At 52.3% G+C, this 12040-nt stretch overlaps 1 protein-coding gene across 1 annotated transcript in view; it reads left to right on the top strand.

The window, feature by feature from the left end:
* LOC144720011 (calpain-1 catalytic subunit-like) overlaps positions 1–10158 on the top strand; it is a 42073-nt gene extending 31915 nt beyond the window's left edge. The window contains exons 12-22 of the mRNA XM_078596426.1: positions 12–23; positions 560–771; positions 2934–2970; positions 3722–3787; positions 4208–4265; positions 4643–4707; positions 5340–5408; positions 5929–6007; positions 6155–6277; positions 6635–6693; positions 7748–10158. Of these exons, the coding sequence (XP_078452552.1) occupies positions 12–23; positions 560–771; positions 2934–2970; positions 3722–3787; positions 4208–4265; positions 4643–4707; positions 5340–5408; positions 5929–6007; positions 6155–6277; positions 6635–6693; positions 7748–7774 (807 nt within the window). The 3' untranslated portion in view covers positions 7775–10158. The remainder of the gene's footprint in view (positions 1–11; positions 24–559; positions 772–2933; positions 2971–3721; positions 3788–4207; positions 4266–4642; positions 4708–5339; positions 5409–5928; positions 6008–6154; positions 6278–6634; positions 6694–7747) is intronic.
* The last annotated feature ends 1882 nt before the right edge of the window (positions 10159–12040 follow it).

The following is a 12040-nucleotide window of genomic DNA, read 5'->3' as shown; positions in this document are numbered from 1 at the left end:
CGCGCGTGCAGGTCCCAGAGCAGGTACGACTCCGGACTCGGTCCCCCGCAGCGCCCCCACGCGCCCGCCCCCGCGGGGCCACGGCGGCTGCTGCCCGCCCAGTGGGGCCCGGCAGCCCAGCCTGGGCCGCTCCGTCACGGCCGGCGTGGGGCAAGGAAGCACCGTCAGATTTTTCTAATAAGAATAATAACATAGATATTTTAAATGTTTTCATGTTGTGGTAGGCACACAAGGCCGGTACAACGCGGCGGTGGTTTCAGGATAGGGGGAAAGAAAAGCCACTGTGGGTACGACAGCGTTTCTGAGCCATACGTCTCGACATACCGACCTGTGGGGATCTTCCATCGGGGGAGGGGGGGGGAGTGTAATAGACTTCTTGTTTTGTCGTCGATTACTCGGGCCCGCCACGAGACGTCCTGCCTCCCGATGGTAGGAAAACATCGTCTCCATCCGGCGGCGGATGGAGACGACGACTGATGACGATGACAGCGACAGCGACGATTGTGTTAACCCTTTCGCTCCACCTCCACCCCCCCGCCCCCTCGTGCGGCCCGCGCAGTTCGTGGGCCAGCCGCAGGTGAAGCTGAAGAAGGATTACTTCCAGTACCACTCGTCCAAGGCTCGCTCCGAGGTGTTCATCAACCTGCGCGAGGTGTCGCAGCGCTTCACCCTGCCGGCGGGCGAGTACATCGTCGTGCCCTCCACCTTCGAGCCCAACCAGGAGGCCGACTTCATTCTGCGCATCTTCTCAGAGAAGCAGAGCGTCACCGTGTACGTGTGGGGGTGGTAGCGGGGGGGGGGGGGCAGAGACAAAGATTCCCCCGTGTAGCTTTTGACTGTCTCTCTGGGCAGTTACAAGGCTATGCTAAGGTCGGCACGGCACAAGAGAGGGGATGGGTTGAAGGCACCACGCCCGGCCTGCCTTTGTCTCGCCGGTATTGATGTTTGCACAACGTACCAGGCTGAGTCGACCGAGGGGAGGCCCGGTACCGGTATAAATATGCGCAGTGCGCGAACCACCACACACAATACCTCCCCACACTCACGCACACGCACGTACACAAAACAAAGACAAAGATCCCCCTCGCAGCCTTTAACAAACTGTTGTGGCAAGTGCTGCTAGTGAGCGCACACACACGTGCACGTACACAAAGACAAGAATCGCCCACGATGGATGTTCACACACTCGGGAACTAGCTCACAGTCATGCACGAACACCCACACAGAGCCACAGTGATGCACCGACAAGTTTTACAAGTTTCAAGTTTATTTATTTCACCAGGTGAAAATGAAAGAGACCCGCACGGTCGCATTGGCAAGAAGGACCGGGTTCACCGAAAGGATGAAATAAATAAATAAATGTCATCAACTTGACTGCAGCAATGAATCATTGCTGACACATGCACACCCACGCGCGCACACGCACACTCACTTAATGACAAAGACAGAGATCCCAGTTAAGATTGCAATGGCGCAAGATGGAGAGTGGGTGTGGCCAGAGCCACGCCTCGCCACTTGTCCTCGTACACACACCGCACGAGGTACTCATTTCGGGCTGAGTCAACCTAGGAGAGGCTCCGGGCCGTTTCACTGAGATTCTAGCCAGGAATAGAACATGGGATAGCCGTTGTCTTTCTTCAAGGTGCGCTAACCATGGATGCGAACACACGTGCACACAAACGAATACATGTACACGCATGCATACACACAAACAGGCATGCGCACGCACACACATGCATGTACACGCACACACACGGGCATAAATGCAAACGGGCGCACACGCAGTAATACATACGTGCGCATGCACACGCATGCAAACCCCAGTGAACTTCCATGACCCCCGTGGATTGCACCCTGCAATGCGGTCGTGTGGTCATGCATCACCGAGTTCCGTAGTGACAGATTTAGTGGCTCGCTCTTGCTAGATCCCTGTCTGGTGAACCCCGATTCACGTTCCCCCATGAATCATCTTGAGTATAAAAAAAAACTTTCTGACCCAGAAACACCTCTCAAACGCTGACTTGGCGTGCGTTCTACCGCTCTGCACATTGCCGTCGTTGTCTGCGCACGTGTGCACACACACACGTGCATGCACACACGTGCACACAGTCTTTACCAGACTGTTGGAGCAAGTGTTATTAAGCGAGGGTTTTTAAGGCCGGCGCAGCACACTAACGGGGTGGTTGGTCAGCGAGCCTTCGACACTTCACGTTACCTCAAAGTGCACCTGGCCTGGCACAGGTGCCGTGGTGACGTCACCGCCATGAAGTGGCGAATGGCGGGTATTGGTATTGGTTGTTGCCAGAACCATGGGTCAGCCACCCTAGTCTCCCCAGTGGTGATGTTGGCACACCACAGCAGGTGCTAATTTAAGGCTCAATTGACGCTCAGGGAGGCCCAGAACTGGTTCTTGGATCAATGTGGACTGTGGCCAGGAATGAACCTCAGGTTGATCTCTACGTTCTGAACCATGGTTGTAGTGTGCTAACTAGCGCGCCACTGCTCCCCACGCAGAGTACATACATTTTGTGAACGGTTGAAGGCAGGCCGGCAGGTCACAGGACATACCCAGGTGCCATTGGTTACCTGAGCTGGCTGGCAGATGCACATATGCTCCCTACTGCGCAAACTTACTGTGGAAACTTGCTGCCTTTTAGCCACCTGGTGCTCCACTCGTGGTTGTGAGTGTTGCTCCTCTGCCCTCCTCTTGCCGGGGGGCGGCTGCCTCCGACTGCCCAGTAGTGTTCTTCACAAGCCTCCTCCACACCTGCATGTACACGTGTTCTCACGTGCACAAACACACACGGGGGCATGAACATGGACACACTTTCAGTCGCACCGGCATGTGCACCACATGTGTGCGCGTGACCGTACGTCTGGGGAGTGCCGACCCGTGCCGTGGTTGATAACGTGGGGCTCCATGTGTTTTTCAGGCCGATGGACAATGAAGTGGACATTACAATCCCCGCAGTACGTTCCCGCACCAAACACATTCAGCACTATGGATGGAGAATTAAAAACGAATGTAAATAGCAACAACGATCAAACAGTCGTCACCGTCTGACAAATCAGTTTGGTCTTTTTGTCACTTCTTCTGCCTACAGTACAGTATGTTTAATTTATTTTGCACCGTACGTAGCCAACCGTGCTAATTGGAGGTGCGAGCGGCACAGACGTCAGCTAGTGCTGGGTGACATCGGAGGCCTCGTTGCGTCGATACCGGCGCCCGGGTCGCATGAGTAGAGCAACCATGATGGACTGCAGTGTTGCATTTGTAGGTAGCTAAACTAGGCGAGGCCTAAGGTCAGCCTTGACGATGGTACACCTTGATTCTCGTTTTTTTTAAGTAAAAATCAAGGTGTCTGTGATACTCAACCAGGCTGAAATGTACAAGATAAATTACCCCCGGCCCACTCAATATATATAAAGTTTGTGTGTATGAAGCGTCGAACCCGCTTAACCGTTAGATGTTTACGACACCGATGGCCTAAGCCGACAGCGAGCGGTGCTCTTGAGATGATGAGCGGTTCTCTTAGCATCAAGGTCGGGGTCGCGCAGCAAGGTCGCGCAGGGCGACGACACCGCTCGCACTTCTGTGGAATACAAACGGTCCTGATTTAGATGCCCACTAAAAGCACTTGCTAGAAGAGTAGGGGAAGGGTAGGGGGATGATCTGTGTGCGCACATGTGTTTACGTGCGTGCGTATGTGTGCGTGTGTAGACCATGCCCGATGATGAGCCCATTGACCCAGGCTTCTACAAACTGTTCGACCGGCTGGCAGGGGAGGTGAGTCACTACATGATGGCAACCGGACAACTTACATGCACTTCCAATCTTTGTTGTGTGTTCTTGTGCATTGTATTCATCATCATCATCAGCCACGGTCTTATCCACTGCCGAATGAAAGCCCTCCCAACCCATCGCCGTCTCTCACAATCCGTTCAGCTCCTGCACATGAGCTGATTTCATTTCCACGGTGGATATCGACCGGGTACATTCCCGCCTTGAGTTACCAATCTGTTGTTAGCCCTCAGTCGCCAGCCCTCATCCCTTTTCGCTTCATGTTCCGCCCGTGCCCTCGTGCACAAAATAAGCGCAGTGAGGTGCCTGCACTGAGGCGGGCGGACGCGTGATGTACCCGTGTGTGCGTTTGTGTCTCTTAATTGGCAATCGTCTCCTCCCTGCCTCTCGATTCCCCGTCTACAGGACCAGGAGATCAGCGCCAAGGAGCTGCAGAGCATCCTCAACCGCGTCGTGTCCAAGCGTGAGTGACGCAAACGCGGGCACCTGCATGTGTGTGTTGGGTGCCTGCTTGCGTGTGTGCGTTTGATTCCCGCTCATGGCCAACACCAGCGATGATTATCTGAACGGGGCATGGGCCTCCCCGAGTTCGACTCGGCGTGGAGCTGGCCACCCACCCCCTCGTGTGCCGTGCTGGCCTTCATAGGTGCCCGCTAACAGCACTTTCCCCGACAATCTGTTAAGGCTATGAAGGGGATCTTTTTCTTTGGTCTTTTGTTCACCTGTTGACATTTACCAAGTAACATTAGTGTAGTGGGTATTTTGGTTGGCTACTTATGGTTCGTCATACATACGTGTTGACATTGTGTGTGTGAATGTGTGTGTGTATCTGTGCAATAGATGCCAACCTGAAGACGGATGGCTTTGGGCTGGAAGCGTGCCGCAGCATGGTCTCGCTCATGGATGTATCCTTGTCGACCAACAGGGAAGAGCGATGTTAGCGAGCGCCTGTTAAATCCGGCGCGACACGTGTAATGAGGTTGTCAGGTTAGCATCACATGGCATGTCACACGCACACACCCTGCCACTAGCCAGTACTAAAACTAAACTAAACTCTTTTTATTATACCAGGTAAGTCCCACTGAGCTATGTAGGTATTTTTCTGAAGCGACCTAGCCACAAGTGATCACTCAACGAAGTGGCTTATTTTGTGTAAATGCATAGCTGCCAAATGCTCTCTTATAAATGTGGAGGGTGGAAAAACCGGGAGGAAAATCGACGCGACCACGGGGACAACATGTGGTCCTTTGCCAAATCACTTGGCGCATGCGAGTGTGCGGGCACACAGACACAGCAATGTAATCGCCGCCTTGAGGGAAAGCTTCGGTTCCTGAAAAAGCTCCCAACGTGTGTGGAGCGAAGCTTTCGGAGACCGTGCCGAACAGCGCACGGTGAAACCCGAAAACACGTCGGAGAGCTGCTACCTACCTCCAATTGATTTGTGTCCGCCTACAACCCGCCACCCCCGCAATTCCACACGATGCCATCTCTGTGCGTGGTGTGCGTGGAGACGTTTGTTCCTTTACAATCGCTGCAGAAAGACGGCACTGCCAAGCTTGGCGTGAAGGAGTTCAACTTCCTGTGGAAGAAGATCAAGAATTGGCAGGTGCGACGCTCGTTTTAACGACACACGTGCGTAGCATGTCTTTCTTTGCCAATCCACTGCTGGATGAGTGCTTCCCCACACCTTACGGCCCATTGTGAGACAATGGACACGTCATTCGAAGGGAGTGCAGAGCAACAATCGGATTTTGCTGCAATGCCCACAACGGCCCACGACTACCCTCTACAGCCCACAGTTGGCCACAACGCCTTTGCCTTTTGCACACCGTGGCCTCCCGGCCAAAGCACTTTCCAGGCTCAACTCCACTTAGCTTCCGAGGTCTAAGATAAGACACATTCTGAGCGATCTGGTCATGGGCTATGATAATATAATAATAACAACGACCTTTAATTACCAACCAAAGGTTTTACCGAGTCGCGAAAATCCCTTTCAGGAGGGTCCTGCTATATTGGGATAACGCCCCTGTGTGTGCTTGCGTGCGTGCGTGTATGTGCGTGTATGTGCGTGTGTGTGCGTGCGTGTATGTGCGTGTATGTGCGTGTATGTGCATTTGTGTCCATAGCAAATCTTCCTCGAGTACGACACGGACAGCACGGGAACCATGAACTCCATGGAGATGCGATTGGCGCTCGAAGCAGCAGGTGTGCACGCGCACACACGCGCACATACTCACACGTGCGCACACACACATGCTCGCGAGCACATACGCACATGAGCACACACACTCACTGCCCCCTCCCCCCACCATCCCACCCTCTCCTGGTCCCCGGTCTCGCTCGCCGCCCCAGGATTCCGCCTGAACGAGAAGCTGAACCAGATCGTCACGACCCGCTACGCGGACGGCGAGAACGGCATCACCATCGATTTTGACAACTACGTGTGCTGCCTCGTCCGCCTGGAGACCATGTTCCGTGAGTCACCTCCCCGAACGCTCCACCTCCCACCTCCACCATGCTCACCCCCATGACTTGGGAGCATGATAACTTGGGAGTGTTGTGGGGGGGTCACGGCAGAGGGCCCAGGTGGTGGTGATGTGGATGTTGTATGTACGTATACGTTGAACTTCGTTTGCACCGTACGTAGCCAACCGTGCTGATCGGAGGTGCGTGGGAAGGACAACAAACTGAACACATAAATCATGTTGGTGTCAGTGGTGGTCGTGATTCTAGTGGAGAGGTCATTTAGCTGACCGCTTTGGTTAATCCGTATGTCTCCCCTTCCTCTCTTCTATGCCAACATCCGTCCTCTGCCCTCTCTCCCACGTGCAGGTACATTCCAAGCCTTGGAGAAGGATGGTAACGAGAAGATCAATCTGAACCTCCCACAGGTAATGGCATTGGGGCAGGACGCGGCGAGTCCTTTCGCTAATCGTCGTTTTTTTGCCCGCTCACGCACATCGCCATGGCGATTGGGTTTGTGGTTACGGACCCACAGCTCTTATGGCGACTGAAAAAACTTGACACATTCAGCAAATAGCACTTCCGTAAAAAAAAGTATTGTATTGCCAACGTTTCGCGTAAAGGTCCATTTATCGCAGCACATTCGTCAATAACGCAGCGCATAGAGAGAGGCAATATCGCCCCACAATTTGTTTGATTATGGCGTATTGAGGCTTCAACCTCTACGTGATTTACATCGTCACATGCGGCGATGGGAACCGGCGGCTGCTGTCAGGCGACCTCCTTGCCGACCCAACGGCTGCCTCCATCTCCCGCACCGTTACCATTAGCAGCAGTAGCGGCAGCAGCTAGGGTTGCCACCTGTCCTGGTTTTCTGAGGACGGACCTCTTGTTGAGGCAGCTGTTGTCCTGCGAAATCTGTTTGTCTTCCCGGGAGGTAAAAAAATCCCAATTCTTGTCCGTTGCGCAATAACGCAGTACACCACTCAAGACGATGCACTTGCAGTTTAGCGAGAGTCTCTCTCCTGTGATATGTCCTTGTTATTTGTGACTCAAAGGTGGCAACCCTAGGGGCAATTGCTACCACAGACAAAGATCCCCCATATAGCCTTAACAGACTATTGGGGAAAGTGCTGTTAGCGAGCACCTATGAAGGCCGGAACAACAAAGAGGGTTAAATGGCCAGCACACCACGCCCGACCACCTTTGTCTCCCCAGTGGCGATGTTTACACACCACACCAGGTGCTCATTTGAGGTTGAGTCTACCTAGGGGAGCTCCAGGTAGCAATTCAGTTATTCGTCACTGGTATTGGTCATGAGCGGAAATCAAATTCGGGTCGCCGGGTTCGTAGCGCAGCGTGCTAGCCGCTACACCACCACTCCGCACATGCAATTGCCACCGCCACATCTACCACCTACACCAGCAGTAGTTGTCGTAGTAGCAGCGTCTGTAACACATGACGTCGCATTTGTCTCCACAGTTCCTCCACGTGACCATGTTCGCTTGAGAAGACAATGATCGCAGAGATGGGGGCGGGAGGGGGGGGCGGCTGTGCCAGGTGGAGTGTCATCACTCGAAAGCTCAAGCAAGAATCTCCCCTCAAAAGAAAATAAAGAAACATATAAACATGTATTTTTTAAGTCGAGCAACAAATTAATGTTGTCTTAATATATATATATCCTCTCAGCCATCATGAACGCCCAGTGGTAGATTCTGTAACATCTCCATGTGTGCACTCTGTATAACTCGCTACAGTTCCATTTCCTCTCGGGGTGTTCTCGTTATTTCTTTAGCGAGCTTCTCACTTCCGATCGTGTCGAACGCCATTTCTTTTCTCGCTGCTCTGTAACCGCACAGACGAACGGTTGGGGTCTCTTAATCGTTTGTCGCGTCACCGAAAACGTTTCCAAACTACGGTCCAGGAGAGAAATGGCCGGTAGCTGTGTCAGATTTTTTGTTTGACACCTTTAGTCTCATCGGGTCCCTACTGACAGCTTTTTGTGTTTAGTTTTTTGTCCTTCCCCCGCACCTCTGATTAGCGTGGATGGCTACGTACGGTGGGAAAAAAATTCAACATGCATACAGGTCTATTCAGGTCAAAAGCGTCTCTCGCCATTCAGGCACACGTTTGGGTGGTGCTCATCTCTGTTCGGCGGCCTTCAGCCATTGGTGAGGGCGGCCTCAACAGGAGGATCACCGCTATACACGGAACCGAAATAATGGAAGCTTTGTGGTTGCTGCCCTTGTCTCGCGTGGATTTTTGTAGCGGTCGTTCAGTACCAACGAGACGGATGATTCAAATGAGTTGGTGCAAACAAAATGGATGATACAAATGAGATAGAATATAAACCATAAACTACAAATGATAAAAAAATGACATGAACATCGCTTTAATGAAATTGGCCATTTTATTTGGCAAGAAATTTCTCACCGAACTTTTGCATACGCTCACACACGTCTGACAAAAAATGCAGATGCTAGCCGGTACGTTGAAACGTTTTACGATAGCCTAACAAGAAATCACAGTGATTGCAACGACGGTGTTTTACTTCCACCCTAGGGTCGGCGGAGATGACTGCCCGCTGGAGTTGATCGCGCAAAGGCTGTGTTCAACGTGCTTGGGTTCGATCATGGGCGGTGCCGTGCCGTTGCCTCGGTCACAGCCCCTTGTAGTCGTAGTCCATCGGCCCCGAACCTGATATTTCACTTGTCCCGCACCACCTGAGAGGTTGGCATAGCTTTTGTGGTGCTGATTTATCTCTGTCACCATTCACAGCGGATTACGCGGTCACCATCAGAAATGAGTGGCTTATCCAGTAAGTTTACTCGTACTGGCCGTGTAAGTAAATTGGGACGATATATTTGTTGCTACCTCAGGCGAGTACCAATATCTGCTCTGGCTCACAGACTGTTCACGCCGCCAGGGACTCGTCACTCCTTGCCGTGCCTTCTGCCGATCCACCCTCAAAAGTCCCCTGCCCTTCCATGCCCTTCCCTGCCCTCCACTGCCCCTGCCGCGCCGCTCACTTCTCCGCGTCTCGCCGACACACGTGTGTTTTTAGGGCCTTTGGCGAGACCGAAAATTATGATTTGGTAGATTTTAGCATTTGTGAGCAAACGATGTCTGGTTTTTATGTTGTTGGTGGTCTTTTTGATTTTTGATACCTCCTTTGGAAACGTAGCTTCGAGTGAATTTGTTTTCGGTCGCGCATTGGGCAAAGGCGATCATTTGGCAAATGCTTAACATTGGGAGGTGAATCCGTGATTGATGAGTAATCCGGACTTGGTGTGGTCGTACGTGTGTGTACAAGGAATACGCTGTATTGGAGGTTTACTTAAACATTTTCACGCATGATGGGGACTATATTACAGTAAATACGTTTACTTTCTCGTACGGGAAATGACAAGTTACTTCATATGAAAAAAAACAATGTACGTCTTATTCATAGGTTACCTGCTTTTCACCCGTGCCACCCATTAGAGGTGTAACGACGCATCAGTCGGCATCGATTCTTAATCTCGCGAAGCTTCCATCGAATCGCGTTTGCAAGAACCGACGTCTGACCCCTGCAGCCACGAGAGAGCGTTTCATTTACGGAAATGTTAACAATATCCGCAAATGGATATTCTTTTTTAAAGCTCTGTTCTTGAATGGAATCGCGGCTCCGTATCGCGGCGGTAATTCTTTTAAAATCGTCAGCAAATTGTTACACCTCCTAGGGGCGATGCGGTGGGCAAGGCTGGCTCTCCCGCGCTAAGCTTCTGGAGCCATCGCTGAGTGCACGAAGACGCGTAGACATTTGTGAATGCTGCTGCGCATGGCCTTACGGATTGACATTTCACCGCAAAATAAACTGATCAGCAGCTCGGCTGACAATGTCACGCACCGAATGATTCATCGTGTGGTGGCGGCTTCTGTGTTTGTTTCTATCGTAGTGGATTTCCACCCGCATTTAAAATCGCGTTTGTGCTATCGGGAGTCGTGTCATGGGCTAAATGGGCAAGCAGCGAGCTGTAGGGGAGAGTGCCCTGATGTGGTACAAGAGGACTTGCGGCGGAATGAACTTGCCGATGACCGATACCGGCTATGTCGAGATCGGCCTGTGGAGAAGGCTCGTGAAGGACGCTACTGGGCAGTTGGGGGCAATCGCCCTCCAGCAATGTATAAAACAGCGATGAGGAGTGGGGCAGCGCACGTGGTGCCACAGTCGGTCATCTCGGTTGGTTGAACCTTTCACGCCTTGGGTATGTCCCAGGACGTCCTGCCATAGTGGCTTTGACACTTCACGTGGCCTCAAAGTGCCTGGAACAAATGCCATGGTGATGCCGTCGCCAGAGCAGGTGAATGGCGGCTGTTGTTGGGAGATGAAGAAATGTCCTGGAACTCCTCGTTTGGCCAAGCCTCTCGAACCGAACAATGGCCCCAGAAGTGAATTTCACAACGACTCAATGGGTTGATTATTCGGCCTCTCTCCCAACAATCGACATAGCTCTTTTAAAGAGTGCTTCTACGTGTCAATTATTCATAAAAAAAAAATATGTATTCGGCGTTCAAGCATTTGTTATGTGTACAAGCTGGATGTGAGCACATTTTATGTGAGCACATTTTATGTGAGCACGGGTGGCAGTGTTATGGTGGTTGGTGCGCTCTCATTCCTGTCAACCCATACGGCTTACCCGTATTCTTGTACAGGTTAGTTGAGTTTTAACAAAAATATATATTGGTGTTTCTCCCTTGTGAAGTAACTTTGTAGGATGGACGTTGAGCTTTATAAGGGCACGGGGTGACCAATAATGTCTGAGTTGGTCTGTAATAAGGTGTAGGGCACTGATAAGGAGTTGACCGGTATTTGCTCTGAACCTGACGGCCCCCAGGTTCAATTCCTGGCCACGCTCGCATCAAGTGAACCAACGAGACCCAAACCACCCCCCCAGGCAGATTGTGTAACGCCACCTCTCTATGTGACAGGTCGCCAATTGGAATCGATCACCTTCATTTTAACTCAAGTCGTTATACGCTTATTAGGGATCGCATATCGGCGTCCCTTACAGCAGCAGCAGCTTCCTTTTGCCACTTAAGTGGCGGTGACGTCACCACAGCGCCTGTGCCAGGCTAGGTGCACTTTGAGACCACGTGGATTATTCGAAGGCTTGCTGCTGTCAGGTGAAGGGGCAGGCCTAGGTGTAATGGATTAAATGCCCGAGATGACGGACCACACAAACACCACCACCCCACTACCTCCATGAGCGCCATCACCGCCATCACCACACTACCACACATTTAACTCGAGAACGTCTACTAATTAAGACGTCCACCCCACGAACACCACAACCAGAGGACCTCCGATTAGCACGGTTGGCCACGTACGGTGCGAAAGAAGTTCAACATACGAGAAATCGCAGCAGAGAGCGCATTTGCTATATCTGCTTCTTGGCTCGTTCTTATCTTTCGTCGCATAGGCGTTTGATTCGGTGAAAATCGATGCAGTCGTCCGGAGGACGTCCACCCATAACTGTCCAGCAGCAGCATCAGACTCCCCCCCCCCGCCACATCCAACCTCCCTGTGGCTCTGAGTGGCGAGCAGGCGGAGAACAAAGACGCTCACTCACGGACGCGATCCGCGTGGTCAGGCGCCTGGAGTAAGCGGGGTCATGGGACCGTGAGACGCGTCACATTCACTACTGAACGTGGAGTTCCCCCCACCCTCACCCGCCTGCAATCTCGTGCTTGACGGTGCGACCGGGTACAGGGGGCTGGGGAAGAGATCTGGGG

Source organism: Lampetra planeri, chromosome 7 (genome assembly GCF_965212315.1).
Source record: "Lampetra planeri chromosome 7, kcLamPlan1.2.h2, whole genome shotgun sequence".
Lineage (NCBI taxonomy): Eukaryota > Metazoa > Chordata > Hyperoartia > Petromyzontiformes > Petromyzontidae > Lampetra > Lampetra planeri.
Note: the sequence above shows the minus strand (reverse complement) of the source record. Positions and strands in the feature narration are given on the sequence as shown.